This window comes from Urtica dioica, chromosome 10, assembly GCF_054948205.1.
Source record: "Urtica dioica subsp. dioica isolate 48M chromosome 10, U.dioica_male_clone48M_v1_H2, whole genome shotgun sequence".
In the NCBI taxonomy this organism is placed as follows: Eukaryota; Viridiplantae; Streptophyta; class Magnoliopsida; order Rosales; family Urticaceae; genus Urtica; species Urtica dioica.
In genome coordinates, this window is record NC_142765.1 from 21,132,413 (window position 1) to 21,156,219 (window position 23,807).

At 37.5% G+C, this 23,807-nt stretch overlaps 5 protein-coding genes across 7 annotated transcripts; 2 read left to right on the forward strand and 3 right to left on the reverse strand.

Moving 5' to 3' along the window:
* Positions 1-3,148: 3,148 nt before the first annotated feature.
* Positions 3,149-5,435, reverse strand: LOC149383944 (F-box/FBD/LRR-repeat protein At1g13570-like). 2 transcript variants are annotated; one of them, XM_089629171.1, is made up of 4 exons: positions 5,333-5,435; positions 4,159-4,998; positions 3,859-4,014; positions 3,149-3,677 (listed from the first exon to the last, which is right to left on the reverse strand). In XM_089629171.1, exons 1-4 carry the CDS (start codon positions 5,348-5,350, stop codon positions 3,357-3,359), a joined length of 1,335 nt encoding a protein of 444 aa, XP_089485297.1. In that variant the 5' UTR covers positions 5,351-5,435; the 3' UTR covers positions 3,149-3,356. The 2 variants fall into 2 exon arrangements, with proteins under 2 accessions (XP_089485297.1, XP_089485296.1); XM_089629170.1 differs by having other exon boundaries at positions 3,149-3,683.
* Positions 5,436-7,808: 2,373 nt separating this feature from the next.
* Positions 7,809-9,184, reverse strand: LOC149383945 (uncharacterized). 2 transcript variants are annotated; one of them, XM_089629172.1, is made up of 4 exons: positions 9,014-9,184; positions 8,538-8,863; positions 8,334-8,473; positions 7,809-8,254 (listed from the first exon to the last, which is right to left on the reverse strand). In XM_089629172.1, exons 2-4 carry the CDS (start codon positions 8,819-8,821, stop codon positions 8,205-8,207), a joined length of 474 nt encoding a protein of 157 aa, XP_089485298.1. In that variant the 5' UTR covers positions 8,822-8,863; positions 9,014-9,184; the 3' UTR covers positions 7,809-8,204. The 2 variants fall into 2 exon arrangements, with proteins under 2 accessions (XP_089485298.1, XP_089485299.1); XM_089629173.1 differs by having other exon boundaries at positions 8,538-8,876; positions 9,014-9,157.
* A 5,514-nt stretch (positions 9,185-14,698) lies between these two features.
* On the forward strand, positions 14,699-17,479 carry LOC149383946 (Galactose mutarotase-like superfamily protein). Its single transcript, XM_089629300.1, has 5 exons — positions 14,699-14,888; positions 15,008-15,057; positions 15,590-15,716; positions 16,372-16,470; positions 16,549-17,479. Exons 1-5 carry the CDS (start codon positions 14,780-14,782, stop codon positions 17,175-17,177), a joined length of 1,014 nt encoding a protein of 337 aa, XP_089485426.1. The 5' UTR covers positions 14,699-14,779; the 3' UTR covers positions 17,178-17,479.
* A 2,025-nt stretch (positions 17,480-19,504) lies between these two features.
* LOC149383947 (glucan endo-1,3-beta-glucosidase, basic isoform-like) lies at positions 19,505-21,346 on the forward strand. Its single transcript, XM_089629664.1, has 2 exons — positions 19,505-20,040; positions 20,274-21,346. Exons 1-2 carry the CDS (start codon positions 19,647-19,649, stop codon positions 21,176-21,178), a joined length of 1,299 nt encoding a protein of 432 aa, XP_089485790.1. The 5' UTR covers positions 19,505-19,646; the 3' UTR covers positions 21,179-21,346.
* Positions 21,347-23,147: 1,801 nt separating this feature from the next.
* Positions 23,148-23,785, reverse strand: LOC149383948 (F-box/FBD/LRR-repeat protein At1g13570-like). The gene has a single exon (XM_089627954.1). The coding sequence runs from the start codon at positions 23,754-23,756 to the stop codon at positions 23,148-23,150; it is 609 nt and encodes a 202-aa protein (XP_089484080.1). The 5' UTR covers positions 23,757-23,785.
* Between the last annotated feature and the right edge of the window lie 22 nt (positions 23,786-23,807).

Sequence of the window (23,807 nt, forward strand, 5' to 3'; positions counted from 1 at the left end):
CGATAAGAGACATAGGAGTCTCAGCAGACTTCTTTCCACGCTTCTTTATCATGCCCACTTTTTCTTTCTTTTTCTTCTTCTTCGCTGGGATGGGAGCAACAGGAGCACTTTCTTCCAACAGCTTTCTCTTTTTTCTTTCTCTTCTCCGACAGAAGAATGGCAATACAAACGTCGTCATCTTTCTGGACTTTCTCTTTGAGAGAGGCAAGAATATCTTCCCCAGCATCCTGACCTTGATCAGTCTCCTTCTCATGCCTCAGAGAAGAAGATGTTGGAACATCTTTCGAGGCATCTACACTTAATCCCATAATACCACCAATCGCATCAACGGGAGGAGGATCTTGTTCATCGATGAGAGAGTTCAAAGTTTCACTGTCCCTAGGATTTTCATCAGAGGGAAAAGAGGTTTCAAGGTTACCTTGCACAACCTCGTGAGGGCTTTCAATGGGAGACCCATCGGTGAGGGTTTCTTCTTCGGGAGCAGCGTCATCCTTTCTTCTTTTTTCAGAAGAACTACTGGAGCTTACTTCTCTAGTAATGTTAGTGATCGAGAGAGAGGCTTTCTTGAGCATGACATTTCTTGCGGCGGAGAGTGAGGGGTTCTCAGGAGGAATTGACGATCCAGTGATTGCACCTCCGGCCTGACCATCGGCGTGTTCATTGGATCGCAAACCTCGTACCCGGACACCGTGCTTGTTACTCTCCTGCCCAGGCTTCTTTGTCTTGACATTTTTCCCCCTCATTGTGGTTTTCTCTTTAGAAGGAATGGTTGTGTTGATGCCGCTTCTGGTACCAACCATTTTGAAGAGAATCTCAAGAAAACTGCCACACAAATAACCGTCGAGAGGGGTGAAAGCGCAAATTAGAGAAATAAGCTGAGTACAACTGCTCCCTGCAGCCATGTATTTAGCCTCAGCTGTGGACAAGGAAATGCAGTTTTGCTTCTTGCTGAACCAGGAGATGAGATTGTTTCAAAGGTAGAAACATCCACCAGAGGTACTTCTTCTATCAATCGTGCTACCTGCCCAGTCAGCATCACAGTATCCCACAAGCATAGAGGAGGTATCATAAGTATATAAAAGGCCAAAATCAGCAGTTCCTGAGATGTACCTATAATTCGCTTGGCTTGAGCCAGATGGCTAGCTTTGGGATTAGCTTGACATCGTGCACACACAACTACAGAGTAGGCTATGTCAGGTCGGCTGGCAGTGGGGTAGAGGAGACTATCAATGATACTCCTGTAGAGGCTTTGATCAACAGATTCACCATGCTCATCTTTAGTGAGTTTAACATGAGTAGCGGCGGGGGTCCGCTTGTGAGAAGATTTTTCCAAGCCAAACTTATTTACTAAGTTTTTAGCATACTTACTTTGGGAGATAAATATACCATCATTCATTTGCCTGATCTGAAAGCCCAGAAAATAATTAAGTTCACCAACCATATGTTGGTGAATCAAGCGCGTATCAGACACGAACAATCACTCTGATACTACTCATTTGAGATGATTCTACCATATAACCATATTAATGCGGAAAAATAATTAATTACGCTGATCATAAGCTAATTAAATTATGGTTATAATTAACAAGATCTAGTTATGTTTAATTATTTTAATTCACGAGAGCATATCTATCAAGCAACCGATTTGAGCGAAAAACGAATACTTACATTGATTTTCGGTTCAGCTACAGAACGCTCCTAAACCAATCGCGTACTCCTTGCGTCGTCTTGATGAAGGACTCGAGGATGACACCTTAGTCTTCCGAAACGTAATCTCCGAGACGAATAAGAAAGATGAGTGGGCACAGTCTTTATCTCACTAGATCACGAAACTATGTGTTTCGAGATCTCTCTCTTATTTTACTAAGAATGGAAACGAATTTCCGAGGGGAGAGAGAGGCAGATGCACGGCCAAGGGAGGCTAGGATGCACGAAATTTTCACAAAAAAAATGCTTCATTTTTTGCCTTCTCATGAACATCTATTTATAGTAGTAAAAGAAGATATTCATGGAATCTTCCAGAATATTTTATTTCCTTTTATTGTGTTCACATTGGTGGATTAAATCTAGGACATTGGATCTCAACAAGTAAATCCTACTTTTTCTCTCATCCATCAGATCAATATCTATGAGATATTGTTCTCTATTTAAATAGAGAAGATTTTATTTAGTGAGATAATAAAGGAGAATATATTATTTTCCTTTAAATATATTCTCATATATTCTCCTAAATACTTTCCTTTAAATAAAGAGAAAATATAGGACAATATCTTATATTATTCTCTCTCCTTTATTTAAACGACCAAAGAAAAAAAATTGGTAAATACCAATTATGTAAAAGTCGGATTTGATGGCACACGGCCAAGGTGAATTTGCGCAATTCCCATGCCAAAATTCCCAAATCCGATTTTCATATTTTGTGCAAGGCCCAATTGCTTAAAACCCAATTAATTATTTATTTACTTGGTCCAACAATAAACAAATAATTAATAATTGTTTATTTACTTGATCAAACAATATATAAACAATTCTACCATAAATATTTATTTAATTCTGCGAATACTCGTTTTCCAGAAAGTACAAACTCGACATTTTTTAAAACCAAATGTTAAACTCGACATTTTACTAAAACACAGAGTATATATGTGTTATTTTCCCTAAAGTTTATATATATATATATATATATATATATATATATATATATATATTACTGAGTCTACCTAATATTATTTCTCCGAGGGAAATATTGCAAAAACTCAAGTTCATTACACAGTAGACTTTGAGCAGTAAAGTATCATGATATTGTATCTAAAAACCAACATAGGAGTAATAGGAACAAATGCCCATATAAACCTCTTTAATTAATAAGCATTAAAAGAGCCAAACCTCGCATTCTTAGGAAATCATTGATTCTAAAAATAAAAAATAAAAACTGGAAATTGGATGTGGACGATGCTACATTCATTCTGAATTATCAGCCAAGAAGAGCAAGACAAGACAGTAAAAAAATTTGTATTTGAGACTTGAATTATCGCAGATGCAGTGAGTGAAAAATAAAAGTAGCATCTCTTCTTTTACACACACACACAGAAAAAGGGAACCACAGAATAATTGAATAACGCTTCTGAACTCAGAGAGCTTAACCCCAGAACGAAAATATGGCATATATGCATGATATTCACAAAAATAGTTAGAAAACTTTAGCTTAAAATTTCCTCCAGTCGGTTATACAGACCACGACTACATTTAGTATTTTTTTTATTTAAAAATTTTTTATTTAAAAAAAAAAAAGAAAAGGATAACTCCTAAACCAGACTAACATGCCTAACAAAGCAACTTTTCCTTGTACATTTCTTTCACCAATATGACTCAAACCATCCACGAACATCGATCTCTGCTTTGATTGATGCCCGCTTGAAACTCAACATCTTCTTCAACATCTCAAACTTGCTTGTCTCATACTTAACCACAGATCGATCCTTGTCAAGCTCGACGGTCAGGCTCTCAAGATTAGGTGACGTCAAAAGAATGAATTTGATGAAATCCATTTCCTGTTCGGTTCCGGATATGTAATATATTTTGACAAATTGAAGCTGTGTGAACGTCCACTCCCAGCCATTAGCGTCCCAGACCCACATGTTGCTACTTGTTTCCGCGACGTCCTCCTCCATCCTAGACTGCATCTGGAAATTATAAAGTTTTATAAACAAAACACAAACAGGTTTTTGTCAATCCAAATCAAAAGCACATGAAAATTCCATTTTATGTTTACGCTAGCCATGACCATTGGGGATCGGTAGATTATAATGCCTATATGTCGTTCCACGAGATAAGGTGCACTTGATTAGAAAAACTCACTTCGATTTGTAGTTCCTTGAGATTAGGGACACTTCTTAGGAAGCAAAGCAACACCGAAACCTCGTTGAAATCGCCAAAAAGGACACAAATACTCAACCAAGTGAGATTAATGCATGGTTCCGGTAACTCTGTTGGTACAAAGCCTGCTGCGATATACTAACGAAGAAGAAGAAAAAGAGGACGCTGATGTCATGAAGAGCATTTGTAAAACGATAATTAAATATAAATATTTTTTTAGTAAGAGCAGGAAAACTAATTGAGCTATGCTAGAGATTGACTGTGAGCTAGGCTCTTACGTACTTCTACGAGATAGCCTCCAAGTTCAAGATAACTAGTTTGGGTTATACCACCCATCAACTTTATCAAATCGCCATATTCGTCAGGAAATTCTTTTCGGAATCTCGTACTGTAGTCGATCATGCAAATGTAAACTTCACTCAGATGGGAGGCACTTTTAAACCAAACATCAACAAATTTTCCTTCCATGTTAAAGTATAGAAGATTCGGTCCATAGATGTTTAGCCGATCGAAACCTCTGACTTCAGTGATAGACAATCTCTCAAGCACGGGAGATCCAGAAATCAGCTGTTCAAGATCATTTTGGATCACTGCCCCACCTTTGAGAACAAGACTCTTTAAATTACTAAAACCCTTGAATTTCGAGGGCATCAAGAGAGAACAGTTCCGCAGATCCAAATGTGTCAAGCCTTGACACGAATATAAGCAAGATGGGACGCTGTAATAGTTGTGGAAATAGTCGGTGTCGCCGAAGGGTTTCATGATTTGAAACACGAGCTCCTTGATAGAGTGTCTCGACAGGTAAATAATCCATCTGTCCATCTCCGAAAAAGGTATTTCTTCGTCAAAGCAACGCAGCTCGAACTTGTGCACGGGCCCTAAACGAAGCAAGAGAATGTGATTGATTAGTGAGTTGCGATCCTCTGCCGGAAAAGATTGATCATCGAAAGCCAAGCTCGAAACCGATGCCCATTTGTGCCTCCACTTGCTCGACAACAAGCTTGTCTTCACCATATCCTTAATCGGCAAGCGCGACAAGATTTCGTCTAAAACATTCTCTGGCAAGTCGCTAATTCTATCTTGTTCTATCACCTCGCGACCGGATTGCCCATATCTCGATTTCTGAATCATCAAATGGTAACAAATAAATTGTATTTCTATTGGAGTTCATTCATGATCTTTGTATCTATCAGATATCGGCAGTTACAAATAGGATTTACCACTGAATACTAAAACACCAACCCGAAATAATGATCTCAAACATGTACATAGCCAATCTTAACACATGGTTTCTTCTAGCTTAGCACACCGTTTATTAATAATACAAGAGCGATGATTTAATTGGCAAACACGTCCACCCCCAAACTCCCAAAGAGAAAGCTCCCCATTGGGTTTTCATTAAACAAAAGTGGAAATAACGATGAATTCATATCCAAAGGGAAGGTGACAAACATACCTTTTTTTGTGAAGACATTGAAGCCAAGTTGCTTTTCGGGGATTTGTCTATCGTAAAGAGTAAGACGAGTTAAACAGAGTTACCTATTCGAGAACAGAGAGAGAGAGAGAGAGAGAGAGAGAGAGAGAGAAGAGAAAGGGGCTCCGTAGAGAAACAAGCCCAATATGCTGAGATGGGCTTTTTGGAGATGGAAATATGTGGGCCGAAGATGCAAGGGATCCACAAGAGCAACGTCCTACTCCTAATTTATTGGAAATTGGACACAAATACAAGTAATTTCATTTTTTTTTATTAAAATAAAAAGAAATTAGTTTTTTTTTAATATTCAATGACCAAATTTGTCGCAAAATACTAGATTTCGTAATAAATTTATCATTAAATGTAAAAACAAACAACTTTAGTTTATTTTGGTAAAAGTAAAAACGAGATGAAAACATGAAAGTTACTAGTGTGCCCAATTCCGATATTTTATTTTGGAATTATTTTTAAATTATACCATCTTCAATACTTTTATACCAAAATTAATCCAAAAATATAACTTCCTCATATTTGTTGGAATATAATCAATGAAATATCTTTTTATTTTTCTTTTATATTCCATCTGTCTAGTTTATTTACGTGATCATCAATAATCTATTTGATTTATTGACATTGTCGACATCACAAAATTTTTTTTGTGTGAAAAAAATTGGAATATTTGAAAGATAAAAAATTATTCGTTCTGAAAAATCTAAAAATTCAAAATCAATCTCGTTTCGAACCTCTTTCCATTTACCGAGGATTTAAGTTTATTGGTAATGGATTTAACTTTAGGGTTTGAGTTCGGATTTTTGTGTTTCTTTGTCATTTTTTTGGTAGAGAAGAACAAAAAAATGAAGAAGAAGAAGAAGAAGAAGAAGAAGAAAAAGAAAAAGAAGAATCAGTGTGAAGGTGAAGAGAAAGAGAGAACGATTTATGTCCATATCAACGTACTTCACGATTCAATTCCCTCCAAAACCTCGTGTATACTTAATATTTTGAAAAAACCATGAAAAAAATTGGTTTGAAAAAACTGAAAATTCGTTTGAAGATTTATTGACATTTCGTCTTTTTCTTGACATGAATGCCAATAAATCTTCAAGCGATTCTGGGAAATTCTTCGAAGATTTATTGACAACAATGTCAATAAATTTTTTGAATGTCAATAAATCTTCAAAGATTTTGATCTGTTGAAGATTTATTGAGATCCAAAATCTTCTTCTGTGGCCTCGACTAGCTCCACCAGAGTTGCCGCTATGCCCGCGACCATCTCATGTGTAGCCTCAGCACCCTCTGGATATCGAGGAAGAAGTTGCGCCTCTGTTCTTCTTCGTTCGCGCCATCCATTCTATGTGCGTGACCAAGAAGTGTTGCTCCTCTTCTTTTTCCCCGTAGCCACAACGCCTCTCCTAATGCGCCTTGAGATGTCCGATAACCTCCTCAACGGACATGTTTTTGAGGTCGCCAAATTGCTCGATGGAGGTGACAATCTACATGAACTTTGGCGGCACCGTTCAGAGAAATTTCTTCACAACAGAGATCTCCTCCATTTTGTCACCGAACGAACAGATTCTGGTGACGATCGTCATCAATCTCATGGCAAAGTCATCCACCGACTCACCGTTCATGCGAGCAGCCTCGAAATCAGTCTTTAAGGTTTGCACTTTTGCCTCTTTGGCTCGCTCCACCCCAATATGCATCGTCTTGAGTGTCTCTCACACTTCTTTAGCGGAATCCTTCTTTGCCACCATGAGAAGAACGTCCTCCGAAAGTGCTTGATACATGGCAGCGAGAGCCATTATATCATTTCGTTCTTCGACCCCGATGTACTCCACGGAGTCCCACACTCCTTGTGCCTACAAATTCACCCGCATTTTCAACGCTCACACCGAGTAGTTACTCTTTGTGAGTAACAGGTAGTGACATGTTCTCTTCCTTTCCGATCCTCATCGCTGCCATTTCTCCTCCGGTGTCTTTGTTCGGTGACGGCATGTGTTTTGGCATCATGGTTCTGATACCAAATGTTGGTTTTTAACTCAGGATCGCTGCACAAAACAGAGAATAAGCAAGCCAAAAACACACAATCCTCACTATATCCTTAATCGGCAAGGGCGACGAGATTTCGTCTAAAACACATCCCGGCAAGTCGCTTATTCTATCTTGGTCCATCATCTTGCAACCGGAGTGGGTTGATCTTGATTTCTGCACCATCAATCATAACGAGCAAGGCATACAGAAATTGTATTCAAATAGCAATTCATTTATGATATACGTATGTTAAGATAATAATTTCCCCCAAAAAAATCATCCAGATCAACAATAAAAAAAATAAAAAATAAAAAATAAAAAAAGATTTCCTCAAACACTTCCCCAAAAAATTATTCCCAGATTTGTTGTCGAGGGCTGCAATCCAATCTAATCCAATCCAACGACTTGTACAAATTAGTGTCAGGTAGAGTGATAAACTGCTTCACATTTTCGCCTATGATTTATGAAGAATACCATCTACATATCTTCCTTCTGAGAGTGAGTGAATTAATATATATACATCCCTCAATGACAATTTCGAAAAGTTGGATATTATAAATGCACATGCTAAGTAACACAAGAACAAATCAGGAATGTTTGAACTTTGAACCCAACACACACACACACACACACACACACACAGAGGCATGGAAAAGCTGTTGTCTTAAAAGATAACCCATGCATAGTAAAGTGGAAGCCAAGGTGATATGGGCTGTGAATGTGAGAAAGAAAGAAGAAGGCAAGGCATGGATTATATATAAGATTGAGAGTATGTAAAAGCAGAGAGAAAACATGTAAAACACAGAGAGAGCAAATAAGCAGAGAATCAAAAGGGCTTGTCGAAGTCCTGCGGCGGTGGCTGCTCCCAGTGATACGCTGTGGAAAGCCAAGTGGATGAGAAATTAGAGACAAGTCAACGGTATTTCTCAACGGGAAATAATCAGGATAGGCTTACTCAACGGTATTTCTCCGAGGGACATGTAAATGGAGTCATCGTCCGGAATCGCAATAGCCACGCCCTCACTTCCGTCTCCGGCGGCGGCGCTGATGCTTTCGTTGTCCAGCAGCTCCGATATCATCTCCTCCGTCTCACCCCTGCCATTTCCCCCAATTCATTAATCAAACCTAATCCCTAGAAACTATTTACTTACCAACTTACTTTGCTGCTGGTTGAGGCGGCGAGTCGTTATCGTCCAGCTCGATCACTTCGATTTCTTTCACTTTCGCATTCAGATTCACGTTCGGATTCAGATTCGGATTCGGATTCGGATTCGGAGTCGGAGTCGGAGTCGGAGTCGGATTCGGATCGGGGAAGCTCGGAGCGGTGAGAACGGCGGGAGGAAGACGGCCCTGAGAGACGAGGTACTCCGCCGCCAGACGGCCTGCCTCCACCAACACCGTGCCCTTCCTCTTCATCACCTCCGGTGACATCCTTTTCCTCATCTCTCTCTCTCTCCCTATTTTTTTATGTTTGTTTTTGTATTCCTGTCATAAGAAACTGCTTTCTTTTATATGTAGGTATATGAATTTGAAGACCACATCAACATTCCACACTCACACACATCATTCATTGCTGTTAGAAAACTTATATACAATTCATTTAAACTAGGTATTATATACTAACTAACAAAATACCTAGTTTCATGAAGACATCGAAGCCAAGTCTGGGCCTGGGATTTCGATTGGCGAAAATCCACTTTAAGATAACCACAAAGTTTAACCAGTCAGCTTTCTTATTCAGGCGGGTAATAATAAGAGACTAATAACGAGAAACAAGCAAAAGCCCAGAAGCTCAGTGGAAGCTGATAGTTTTTTGTTTCTTGTTTTTTTTTTTTTTTTTTTGGCAGAGGGGTGATGTTTGAAGAATAGTAATTTACCAAATACATGTGTATTTATTTTTAACCCAAATTTTTTCTTTCATAAAGACCCCTAACCACTATCTTAAGTTTCGAATCTATCTCATTCTACCAAAATAATTCAACTTTCTCTATGGTAAAAAAAAAATAATTAAAAACGAAAAACAAAGAAGATTTCAAGTTTTATTTCTGCTCTTCTGTACACACACTCATTTCTTTGATATAAAAAATGCATGCGAAGGTTGAATGAGTATTTTCTTTAAAGGTTATAGTCATATTTGTTGGAAAATGGTGTGTTTATTGATATTGAAGATAATTTAATATCAAGTTATTGGTTAATTTTTGGTAAATATTCGAGTGGAGTCCACTCATCAAAACTGATATGTTTTGATTGATTTTTATTCCTCATTGCGAGTAAGATCAGTTATTTATTTGCAAAAATCAAAGCTATGATGAATGAGAAATTAATGCTCAAAATACGTTGAAAAACAATTTTATTTGGACATTTTCTGGAGCAGTTTGTGTGGTAATGGCTGGTTATAAATGGTTGTAACTCATGTTCCAATACACATTATGAACGTTTTTCAATAGCCATTTTATGGCTTTGATGGGCATATTAAAATGCCATCATTGTGAAACGGTTTTTTGTTTGTAACTTATCTCATTAACACTTTGTAATGGGTTTGAATGAGTATTAAGTCATGAACGTTTTATACATTCTTCCAAGCCTTTAAAAGGTTGGGTTTGTTCTCATTTAGACATTTATTATCTATTTGAATTGAAAGCGTTATTTCTTATTTAATGAGATTTATTAAACATTCATTATTCCATAGCCTTCGTATCTAACTGAGTCACGTGCTAGACACCTGAGTTCGGGCGGTGTGCTAAAACATGGTCGATGACTGATATACGCCTGGAAAACTATATCTAAAGTCATATATGTGGAACACATGGGTGAAGGCTGATCACTATGTGGGAGCATTCTACACTTGTGGTAAGTGTACGACCCGGACAGGTCTTGGTGTAGATGTGTCGTTTAAAGACCGTTACGACACACTAAACGAGGCCACTATGATGGTCACAGTGAGACTTGATCTAAATCCTGAAGTGATCATGGACACTGGGTTATGTTACTGAGCTCTTTGACTCATTCGCTAAAATGCTATTCATGCTAATCACAACTTATGTCTTGGGAGTTTTCTCAGAGCATAATTCGAGTGGGAAATGATTTACAGATACGGAATCCAGCCTTCCTGAAAGAAGGTTAATGTTCTCTCACCTAAGGATTGATTCCAGAACCGATAGATTGCGCGCACTTTCGAAGTAAGTAACGTTCGAAAGAATCTTTCGCTGGGGAAGCAACAATGCTTAGGGATGATATGTATCAAGAGAAGTATAACGGAAAAATTGACTTCTCTTGACACGGGTTGAACCTGGAGGATCTTGATCACGAACTGACTATATCAGTGGACACTCGTCACGATAAGTAAATATAATTCTAGTATAAAGAAGAGTTCAGTCTTGGCTTACAAGGTGGAGTATTTGACCAAGATTAAACGAATCGATGGAAAAAGAGAAATGACTATTTCGTCTTTTTCATCGGATTTGTTAAGCTTCTATTACTAGGTCCATAGTCCCCGATTCGGCTCTGATAAAGGCGGATAAGAACTTTCGTATAACAATGTTTATCAGTATTAATCTCACTTGCTGTAATTGTGATTGACCGCATTAATTCTGGAAAACGGGTATTCGCAAAATTAAATAAATATTTATGGTAGAATTGTTTATTTATTGTTTGATCAAGTAAATAAACAATTATTAATTATTTGTTTGTTGTTGGACCAAGTAAATAAATGATTAATTGGGTTTTAAGCAATTGTGCCTTGCACACATGGAAAAATCGAATTGAGAATTTTGGCATAGGATTTGCGCAAATCCCCTTGGCCGTGTGCCATCAAATCCGATTTTTTCAATATTGGTATTTACCAATATTTTCTCTTTAGTTGTTTAAATAAAGGAGAGATAATAATATAAGATATTGTCCTATATTTTCTCCTTATTTAAAGGAAAATATTTAGGAGAATATATGAGAATATATTTAAAGGGAAATAATATATTCCCCTTTATTCTCTCACTAAATAAAATACTCTCTATTTAAATAGAGAATAATATCCCATAGATATTGATCTGATGGATGAGAGAAAAAGTATGATTCACTTGTTGAGATCCAATGGCCTAGATTTAATCCACTAGTTTGAACACAATAAAAGGAAATAAAATATTCTAGAAGATTCCATGAATATCTCCTTTTATTACTATAAATAGGGGTTCATGAGAAGACAAAAATAAGCAATTATTTGAGAGAAATTTTGTGCATGCTAGCCTCCTTTTGGCCGTGCACTTCTGCCTCCCTCCCCTCGGAAATTCGTTTCCATTCTTAGTAAAATAAGAGAGAGATCTCGAAACACTTAGTTTCGTGATCTAGTGAGATAAAGACTGTGTCCACTCATCTTTCTTATTTGTCTCGGAGATTACGTTTCGGAAGACTAAGGTGTCATCACATCGAGTCCTTGAAGTAGAGTCCTTTATTTGATCGTGTGGAGGCTTGTACGTTTAAGACGAAGACGGATTGTGAAAGCTTTCAGTTCGTGAACCGAAAATCAATGTAAGTACTCGTTTACTCTTATTTCGGTTGCTTGACATATATGCTCTCGTATAATTTTTAATTAACGTAAATCTAGATCTTGTCATATAATCATTGAATTAATTAGCTCATGATTAGCGTAATTAATTACTTTTCCGCATTAATATGGTTATATGGGGGAATCATCCCCGACACCCACATCCCTCAGCATCTTCTATGGTTGTTGATCTCAAACTCTTCATCCGGCAATGCCACTTCATCTCGTTCCTCGACGTCTCCGGAAAAAAGCTTTTCCTCTTTGACCTCCAAGAAGCCTCGTTAGGGTATGGATGGCATTTTGTTTCAATGATTTCGTCTTGGTTCAAATTGGATGTTGAACATACATATGATGTGCTAAATTTATGGTGAACAAGTTTGATTTGTAACTCGGAGAAATTGAAGATGTTGATGTTAATTTACGCTAGAACTTGCAAAAAGAAGTATTGTTCAAATCAAATACAATTTTTTTGAGAATGCTGAATAGAGAAATCATTAAAAGAAGTATAATAAAATCAATTGACCGATATTTAGCAAAAACAATGTATTCCAAAAATCATTTTTTTAACGTCGATAGGATTATATTATCGGAATAGCGATCTCAACATTTTGGCTATTTTTGTAATTACAATGTTTCAAGTAATTTGGTTCATCTAATTATTTTTAAAATTAACTTAAACCTAAATTATCAGTCAAATTTGGTAAAGACTTTATATTCGGTTGAATTGATTAATTAATTAATTTTTTTTAAAATAAGTAATGAGAGGGAGAGTAATTATATTTAAAATTTTAGTTACTAGAATTTATTTATTTGTATGATTGTAATTTTAAGTGCTTACAAGTGTATATATATATATATATATATATATATATATATATATATATATATATATATTTGCAATGTTGCACATACAAGTTCAACAATTGTATGAATTATATACTTATGACCAAATTCTATAAATATGTAAATATACAGTTATATTATCTCATATATAAATAAATTTGGTCTGAATATATATATTATATATATTATTCCTTAAAATGTTACTTAAACAGAGTTTTAACATTTATATTGCGTAATACAAAACGCTTTTGTTTTATTCGGATTATATCTATTAACTAAAATGCTCATGGATGTAACCTAAATATAACTTAAAACATATTATGTTATATCATTGTTTTGTATATTTTGCTGATATTTTTTACTATATATTAATTATTACAAAAATACAAGCATCCCTGCACGTTTTCCCGCAGCAACGCGCAAGTATAGGAATTGTATATATATACTAGTTTTAGCATCGCGTTACGCGCGAATGATTTTAGCATATTATAAATGATAATAGCAAGTAAAATTTGTAGAGGTTAATTTGTGTTATCAAGATTTGTAAACAATAGGCATCAAAGAAACCGGCAACTAAGAAAAAACCCTTAAAAATCATGAACGAATAATAAAATGTAAAAAATTTATTTTGTACATTGATTAAACTTTCATGGGTAAATAAGATTTGCGTTCGCTTTCAAATGAAATATGGAGACACATATAAGGTGAATGAAAATAAATATCAAAGAGAAAAAGAAAGAGAATTCAATAAAGAAAATATAAAACTAACATACACTCAAAATAATGTATGTTATTGATATAGGCTGCGTTTGGTTGGGATTAAAAAACCTTGTTTTTGTTTTTAGAAAAAAACTATACTGTTTATCCGGTGTTTGACAAAACTGTTTTTACAAAAAATTTCAAAAACGTTTTTAGATTTTGTACATGAGATGGAAAAACTAGGATTCTTAGCTTTTAGAAAAAAAGTGTTTTTAAGTTTGCTATATAAATTACTGTAATATCCTCGTACAAAATATTATTTATATATATGTATATAAATAAAAATATTAATAATTATTATTTAATTATTAAGAACATGTCTATTTTAGTCTTTTTACTATAATATATTTATTTTACCAAACGCTAAATCAGTTTCTGTTACCAGCAACAACTGTTTTATAAACAGTTTACCAAACACTTTGTCATTTTTTTTAAAACAGTTTTTTTTCAAAAACTGAATCTAAAAGCACTTTTTTAAAAAACAAAGCTATGTTAAACGGGGCCATAGTATAATGTAGCATCAGTAATTATGATTATAAAATAAATAAATAAAATTATACAAAATATATTGACGAGAGAGAGAGGAAAAAAACAATATACATAAAAAAAATTACAAAATAGATTGAAAAAAAACTTAAAAAAAAAGAACCAATGAAATATGGAGACACATATAAGGTGAAGAGAAATAAATATCAAAGAGAAAAAGAAAGAGAATTTAATAAATAAAATATAATACTAACATACATTCAAAATAATGTATGTTATTGATATAGTATAATATAACATCAGTAATTATGATTATAAAATACATAAAAAAATTATACAAAATATATTGATGAGAGAGAGAAAAAAAACAATATACATAAAAAAAAATTACAAAATAGATTGAAAAAAAAACCAACGAAAGGCAAAGGAAAAAGAAAAAGAAAAAAAAACCCAACCGAAAAGGCAAAAAAAAAAAAACAACCGAAAAGGCACAATGCAAAAAAAAAAAACAACAACCGAAAAGGCACATGCCAAAAAAAAGGAAAAAAAAAAACGAAAAGGCACAGAGCAAAAAAAAAAAAAAAAAGAGGCCGCCACGTGTTGCCGTCTGGCGACGACACATGACGGCCAAAGTTGGCGGAGAGGTTGCATTTATTATATGTTATATGTTATATAAAAGCATTTTCTTTGATACGGGAAATTCTGTTTTAGTGATAAAAAGCATTTTCTTGAAAAAAGAAGAAGGAAACCGAGTGCGGTTACGAGCGGAAAATCCAATGGCTGATCATCAAGCGGAGATCTTTGAACTCAACAATGGAACAATGCGAGCTTTCATCTCCAACTTTGGCTGCACCATCACCTCTCTCTCGGTTCCCGACAAAGACGGTTTCTTTCATAATTTTTTTTTTCAATTTCTGCATGTTTATTATATATGGATAAATAAATTTTACTTTTCTGTTTTTGAATATTTTCGTCTGAATTGAATTCTTGTTGAATTTTTGAAGGAAAATTGTCTGATGTTGTTCTGGGATTCGACTCTCTCGAGCCTTATTTGGTAACAGTTTATTTATTTGTTTTTTTGTATACATTTTCGTCTTGTATCTCTGTTTCTGTGATATTCGTTTGGACCAGTGATAACAATTTCATTTTTCAGAGCTTGATCTAAGTTGGTTTTTGGCTACGAGGGAAATAAAAAACACCCGTCCTGAAATTTTTTGTTGGAATTAACAATCTTATCTATTCTTGTTCACGGAATATCAAACTAAAACAAAAATTGACATCAGTAATGCTATGGTCCAACCAATTTGTTTCATAGACTTTTTTTTTTTCATTCTTCAATACATAGAAAATCAAGTGTGATAATTGGAAAGTTTCTTTGCTTGGTTTTTATTACAATATGAGAGGACCAACAACAAAGACAATGTTTGACTTTTTTGGTTGGAATTGAATTATATGTATTCTTATGCAGTTTAAGGATTATGGAAATGAAATCACTTGTGCTATGATCATCTTGCAGAATTTATTTGTCTAGTTTGAATGATTGGAAATGCCTATGAATTTTTTTTTTTTAATTTTTTTTTTTGTAGAAAGGTCTTTCTCCTTATTTTGGCTGTATTGTTGGCCGCGTTGCGAATCGGATCAAAGAAGGAAAGTTCAGTCTCGATGGCGTCGAATACTCTTTGCCTGTCAACAACCCTCCCAACAGTCTCCACGGTACGAATCACTTTTGCTCTTAATTCGTGAGTGCTAGTCAAGGATCAGATGTTACGAGATCTGCCGAGATCTTCAATTTACCATCGAGAATTTAGTAGAATCATCCAGCTTTTTGATTTTTTATGATCCAAAGCTGTGTTTATGAGTACCTTTCTTCTTTGATTGATTACTTTACAATGCAAGGTTAAGAAATCGTAGAGCTCTTGTAGTCAAGTTGCTTTTGAAAATATGATTCCACATTTTGTACTTGGAATGAATTTTAGAGAATCATTGCTAGGAAATTAGATGTTGAAGATCGTATAATAATATATTGAATATGTGAGTTGGCTAGCTTATAAATAAGGAAGATTAGCAGAGTAGAAAAGGCAAGTTTTAGGGGAGACTAGAGTGAGGAAAAACGTCCTAGTCAGAGAGAACAGACCTCTCTCGAATGTCTGATATCGACTATTGTATTTCATATTGTTTATATTTTAATTAATTCAGTTCGTATCACTCGTGTGCATATAATTCAACTCATTAAAATAAATCATAATTCAGTGCGAGTGCTTGCTCAGAAACTTCATCCTTTAGATACTTACCGGCATATAAGGTATGCAAAGTAAATAATTTTTTCTTCTTTTTCAATTGAGTACTAAATCTCTCATTTCCGTCTCAGGTGGAGCCAGGGGATTTGATAAGAGAATATGGAACGTTGTTGAATACAAGAAGGATGGGAAAATTGTGTTCAAGTATCACAGCCGTGACGGCGAGGAGGGTAAATAAACACCAGCCCTTTTTCTTTTTCCTAACCACTGAATCAGCATATTGATTACCTTGTTTTTCACTCTTACAGGTTATCCCGGTGGTTTGACCATCACCGCGACTTACACTTTCACATCAAGCACTACAATGAGGCTCGACATGGAAGCTGTGCCTGAGAACAAGCCCACCCCAATCAGCTTAGCCCAACACACTTACTGGAACTTAGCCAGCCACAACTCGGGGAACATTCTGGACCATTCGATCCAAATATGGGCGGACCAAATCACGCCGTTGGATCAAAACATGATCCCGACCGGCGAATTCATGCCGGTCAAAGGAACGCCTTTCGATTTCACCGCCGGAAAAAGGGTCGGGAAAGATATCCACAAGGTGGGAATCGGTTACGACCACAACTACGTGCTCGGCCGCGGGGAAGAGGAAGAGAAGTCGGGTCTCAGACACGCCGCGAAAGTGAGAGACCCGTCGAGCTCGAGGGTCCTCGATTTGTGGACCAACGCTCCGGGAATGCAATTCTACACTGCGAACTATGTTGATGGTGTCGCAGGGAAAAGCGGGGCGGTCTATGGGAAGCACTCGGGTCTCTGCCTCGAGACGCAGGGCTTCCCAAACGCAGTCAACCAGCCGAATTTTCCTTCGGTCGTTGTGCGGCCCGGTGAGAAGTACAATCACACCATGTTGTTTGAGTTTTCGATCGAGTGAGAGTCCTTCGAAAACAAAACCGAAGTTTTTTGAGGAGTAAATATCGAAATAAAAGGCTTTATTGGTGCTGAGTTATTGGGAGATAACGTGATGACTTGGTGCTCGTTTCTATAAATAACGAGGCCGTTTCTTGTCGTTCTTTACCCGGTTGCAGAGAAATGATGAAATTTTGTTTAAAATGAAATCTTGGATTTTCTTGAAATTTTACCTCGGCTTGAATCTTTGTTTAATGAATGTTTTGTTTCTTGGGATCGGCTTGAATCTTTGTTTAATGAATGTTTTGTCTTCCCAAGACTTACTTTTTTTCTTGGCTATTATCTACTATGTACTGCTTTGAGTACGAGGGTATGGTTCCCAAAAAAGCAGTGGCCTAGTTCTGTAATAGCTAAAACGGAAGTCTATTGATGAGAAAAAGGTTACATCATTTGAAATGTTTGTTTATGCCATATACATGGACAGCCTCAAGTAGGTTAGTTTTCCTTTTCCCTTTTTCCCCTCGGTGTCCCTTGTTTGAATGTTAGCAGCAAAAGTTGCAAAACACTGGAATCAAGTGAAAGTTGAATCATCTGCTCTGATACTAGACACCATAACCATTTGTTTATATCGCTGCATCGCTTTGTCTATGTGATTTTCCAGGTTAATTGATCGAAGCATCAAGACCAAGCGATCTTTGATGGGCCTCTTGAGGTATTATAAAGTCACAACCTCTTTTCCTTTGGAAAAATAAGATATAACCAAACCTCAGTTTTTGCCCTAGTGACGTAATACATAGTGACATAATCACGATAATTGCCGTATCTCTAAAATGACCAACCATCCCTGATTCCTGTCGAGGACAGGTCCGACCTATTGGTCATAGATTTAACTTAAATATCATCTGTCTCCCCCAACAAAGCTCTTCTTTCATGATACATTTCCTAGTAATCTCTAGATCCCAAGAAGCTTTGCCCAACACGACTGGTTCGGATAGCAAAGTGATTGGTTGTGGAATTTGTAGAAAAAAAATTTCTAAGGGGAATATTTCCAAGAGAGGCTCCTTGAGCTGAAAATAATTTACTAGTTTTTAATTCATAAACACAAAATTGGAGATTAGTCCATAGTATTGTGAAATATATAGGATTGTGTGATAAGGTAAAAAAGACTATCTTACGATGTTAAACTGTTTTTGGACTTAACGTTCGTGGACACGCGGCGTACTTGGATTGGTCATGTGTCTAGTATCGGGTAGGCCCAAATCGCTTTTCAAGAGTCCAAAGGGTTCAAGAAAGTTCCGGACAAGGCCCAAAACATCCAGGAGCTTCAAAATATATTAGAATCGCAGAGTGGGAAACGATGTCTCGCCTCGTTCTTCGTCGGGAGAGCGTTCTTCGTCGGGAGAGCGTTCTTCGTCCTTGAATCCTACGAAAATGAGAAAAAACGCGATTTAGAAGAACGCGGAAGGTTTCTCATTGGGGCGTGCTCCGACGCTCACATTAGTCTCGGTCACATTTGTGTGAGTGGAGATGGTTTTGATTTCTCTTGATTTTAGTCTCAAAAGTGTTTTTTATGAGAGAAATAATTGAGTACAAAATTTGATATAATCTAATTAAAGAGAGAGATTTACCTTTAATATGTCGAGTCAGTGGAGTATTTATAGTGTTTTAGGATTATATGAGTGATCTAAGGGTTTTTTTTTTTTTTTTTTTTTTTGTGGTCCCAGCCAATATGGGCTCAAAAAACCATTAGGCACGCGGTCCACGTGAGAGTAATTGTCCATGCCCTGTTTTATCCTCTATGGACGGAGAGGTTCTTTAAGGCGGGGTCATTTTTGTCATAGGCTGGTAGAATTTTTGCACGTGGGCGAGAAGAGGGTTGCTAGCATATCTGTCATTTGAGCAGATAGGGAGATGTGGCACATATGCACGTGGACTCTTTTTATTTGAGTGAGCAGATTGGCGGAGAGACATGAGTTGGGTTTTGTTTAGACTTTCTTAGGCTTAAGTCATCTTTCTTTGTTTCCGTGTGGTTTTCATGATGACACGTACGATACTTTTTCTCTTTTTTTTTTTTTGGTTGCATACGTGTATTCAAGCTACATTATTTGACCATAGACTTGTATAAATGCATGCTTTTTGACTAGCCTCTCCATCCAAGCTCTAGCTCTTATTCCTCTCAATCACCGGTAATGAGATCATCATTCCAACAACTTGCAGTCTTCTCAATCATAATCATCTCATTTCGACCGTCCTCCCTCGCAACCCGGTTCCGCATCCGCAACAACTGCACCTACACCGTGTGGCCCGCCGCCGTCCCAGGCGGCGGCCGGGAGCTGAAACCCGGCCAAGCCTACGATCTCTCCAACACCGCGGCCGGGCCGGGCCGCGTGTGGGCCCGGACGGGCTGCGAATTCGGCCCCGACGGCCGCGGAAAGTGCCGGAGCGGGGACTGCGGCGGCCTCCTCGAGTGCCGCGCGAGAACGGGCGGGCCCCCATGACGGTGGCCGGGTACTCTCTGGCGGGCCGGAGCGGCAGCGGGCTCGACTCGTTCCACGTGTCGGTGGGAGAGGGGTTCAACGTGGCGGTGTGGTTCGGGTCGGAGTGCGGAGAGGCGGTGGGTTGCGTGGGGGACGTTAATGGGCTGTGCCCGATGGAGCTGAGGGACCCGGAAGGATGCAACAACCCATGCACAGTGTTCGGGAACGCCCAGTTCTGCTGCACGCTCGGGACCGAGTGCGAACCCACCAACTATTCCATGTTTTTCAAGGATCTTTGCCCTGACGCTTTTACTTACCCCTCCGATCTTGGTAAAAGAAGCACCTGCCGATCTGGAACCAATTACGAGATTGTCTTTTGTCCTGCAAGCATAACCCCGCTACCGCCTTCAGGTATCTCTCTCTCTCTCTCTCTCTCCCTTATGTTCGCTAATGGTATTAACCAAGATGTACCTTTATAAACCGTTATTAACCTTTGAAATTGGAACTCTATTAACCAAGAGTTCTTCTAGGGTTTTGGTAGTTTTCTGTGAGTAATAGTTCTTCTAGGGTTTTATTCCAATGCATCTCTGTCTCTCTCTCAATTTGATCCAAATGCTAATTTAAATACAAATAAATGACTGCAGAGCTTTCTGAATATGTTGGGGTGTGTTATAGTCCACGTGGAAGTATACCCGACGCTCAGGTCATAGCTCTTTACGAGCAATACAACGTCCCGAGAGTGCGGATCTACGAGCCGAACCGAGCCATTCTCAAAGCCCTCAAAGGCGCAGAGACAGAGCTCATGCTTGGCCTCCCGAATGTCGACGTCCCGAAGATGGCCTCGAGCCAAGCCGAGGCCGATGCTTGGGTAAAAAACAACGTCCAAAACTACACGGACGTCAAGTTCAAGTACATTGTCGTTGGGAGCGAGATGGACGTTATCAACCTAACTCACCTAGCCCCCGCCATGAGAAACATCCAGGCCGCGATTTCTTCTCACGGACTCTCCGATAAAATCAAGGTTTCAACGTGCATTAATGGGGTTTTCCTTGGGGCCTCGTTTCCGCCGTCGGCGGGCGCATTTAGATCAGATTTCGAGCCGTTTATGAAGTTCTTGACGAGCTTCTTGGTCAACAATAGCTCCCCATTGCTCGTCACCATTTACCCTTATTTTACTTATGTGGCCAACACGCGTGACGTCTCTTTAGACTACGCTCTCTTTAGAGATCGAGAAACCGTGGTTCGCGACGGGGAATTGAAGTACCGTAATCTCTTCGACGCGATGGTGGATAGTTTCTATTCTGCTTTGGAGAAGCTCGGTGGAAAGTCGGTGGAGATCGTCGTGGCGGAGACTAGCTGGCCGTCCTTTGGCGACAAAGAAGATCAAACAGAGGAGTACGCGTGGGTTTACATAAGCAACTTGGTCCGACATGTGAAGAACGGCACTCCAAGGAGGCCTGGAAGGCCCATCGAGACTTACGTTTTTGCCATGTTCGAGTACGCCGAGCATATGGGGATTTTTTGGCCGAACAAGAAGCCTAAGCTTTGAGCTCTGCCTTTGATGACACTTTAGTACCTAAAACCTTCTGCTTTAGAAAGTTTATCTATGAAATACATATTCATAACATCACAGGCTTATTTATTATACATGTTAAATTTTTCAATATATGTCGTTACTCATTGAATCTGGTTAAATATATTACTTATTTATGCATTCTCAATATTTTCAAGGTTGGCCGTTTAGCTATTATGGTAATTATAGTGACTTAGTTACTTACATAAAAAGACTCCATGTTATTTTCAATAATTTACTGGACAATGGTATAAGACATCGGAAATCCGCTTGCCTACGAAAAGACTCCATGTTATTTCCAGTCGGCGGAAACTTCACTATAAAAGTGATTTACATGTTTAACTTTGAAGGTATATATATCCCAAAGCTACCGCTGCTACTAAAAAAAGAACTCATCATTCATCATATTTAACAGGTACTATTGTAACGTATAAGAACTCATAACAAGTTAAAAGCAACAAAAGAGTACTTTGAACGGTGTTCCAGATAGCACTATTACTATATTCATAATGTACGCAATAGATTTTTTTTAAAATGTCTAACACAGAGCTTAATGTGCCAGTTTTGAGGCATCTTAAAAGAAATAAAAATAAAACTAAAAATAAATTTATTCTCTTAAACTTTGCAAACTAAAAGAAATTTCGATTTTCACTCTAATTTTCCTCTATCATAAGTACCCAACAAATCACTTGTCCAACAAGATGACCGTTGGATTCGGGGAGCCACGGCGAAAAGACAACAGCTGGTTCGTAACTTCTTCATGGCCATCGTAGTGCAAGCTGCGTGGAAGTTTATGACCATCTTCTCAAGAGCAAGCGAATTCGAGAGCATGAAACCAATGAAATCCATTTCAGCTTTCGTTGCATGGAAAGTAATGATGATTTCGATGTATCGAAGATTGGTAAATGGGCGGTTTGAGCTGTCAGATTCCCAACCTTTGTTACTTACTTCCAAACTCTCAGAGACAATGGCCTAAACAAGTCAAAATCAAAGAATAACACATTCAATTCACCCTATTACGATTATACTAAAACAAAGAGTGTTGTTCTTAAAGCAACATGTTTTTATGGTTGTTTAAAACCACGACATTTTCAAAAATATCATTAAGTTGTAGATGATGAAAATCGTATTTACTCGAACATTTATGGTTCAGTCATAGTTCTTTATGTTTTCCGGTGCTTACAAAACACTTTTTAGAAAATGAGTCAAAGTGATATATTTGAACTTTGAAATAATACCACGACCTCATGTTTATTCATTAAATTTTGAAACATGCAAGGCAATAAATAAATGACGACATAACTCAAATACTTCTATATTCTTGTGACTTCATTTTCATTCAGTCTTGCCTGAACGCCTAAAATATTAACGAACTTTTAAGAAGAATTAGGAACTATTATGCTACATCATCCATTATCTTTTCTTTAACAAAGTTTATACACAAATTTATTGCCCATCCCCTTTTAAATGTATAATGTCAAGTTTTAATATCTTCCAAATATTATTAATTTTTAAATGAAGTATTACCAAGTGTCGAGACTCAAGATAACTCACGGATATGCTTAGCTGTTGAAGATTATTAGATGCACTTCTCAGCAGGCAGAGAAGAAGTGAAGTCTCTATGACATCGGTAAGATGAATTTGGGTAAATAGATGACGGAGATGGGCTAATGGAACAGGAAACTCTTCTGATACTTTCCTGTGAGTGATAAGCTAGAGTACAAAAAAATAAGATTGTCATAATTGGGGACAAGAATATATAGTTCATTGGACAGACTAAACAAACCATCCCAACGATTGAATCGAGCTTAGCTCTTACCGATCAAAAGCCTTTTCAAGTAGTTTTCATATACATGATTGTCACTGTAAACTTTCGCGTGCATGAAAAATGCTCGTAGATGAGGGGTATTTCTAAGACTAACTTGGATAACATTTGTTATGATTCCTAAATTCGCAGATTTGGGGCTTCGATGCGGAGGTAGTGGTCTGCGTAATGACCATCGTAATTAAACTCCTCAAGCAAAGGGGAGCCGGAAATCAGTTTCTCAAGCACATCCCGGTTGACAATAACATTCTTGAGATGAAGGTGCGTCAAATTCTTGAAACCCTTAAATGTTGACGGAGGTTTCAAGACACAGCTGGTTAAGAACAAATGTCTGAAGCTCTTACATGAAAACATGGGATATGGCATCTGGAACAACATTCCAAGAGGCACATTCAATACCAGCGCTTGTAGAGGGTGTCTTGATAAGCAAAGAATCCATCTTTCTATCTCACTGTCTGGGATTTTATGCATAAAGGACATCTCAAATTTACGGATCAAGCCAGAATGATACAAAAGAACATGATCCACGACTCTCACAAGCTTATCGATCATGTCAGGTTGGTCAAGTGGGAAAGACCGATCGTCAAACACTAGGCTCGGTAACATTGCGTACTTGTACTTCCACTCTTTCGACAATATGCTCGTCTTCGTTGCGTCCTTTATCGGCAAGCACGATAATATTTGGTCCATAACGTTTCCCGGTAAGTCACTGATTCTATCTAGGTCCATGCTGCCATTGGAGCTGGGTGATGTTCTTAATTTCTGTAATCAAACAACAAC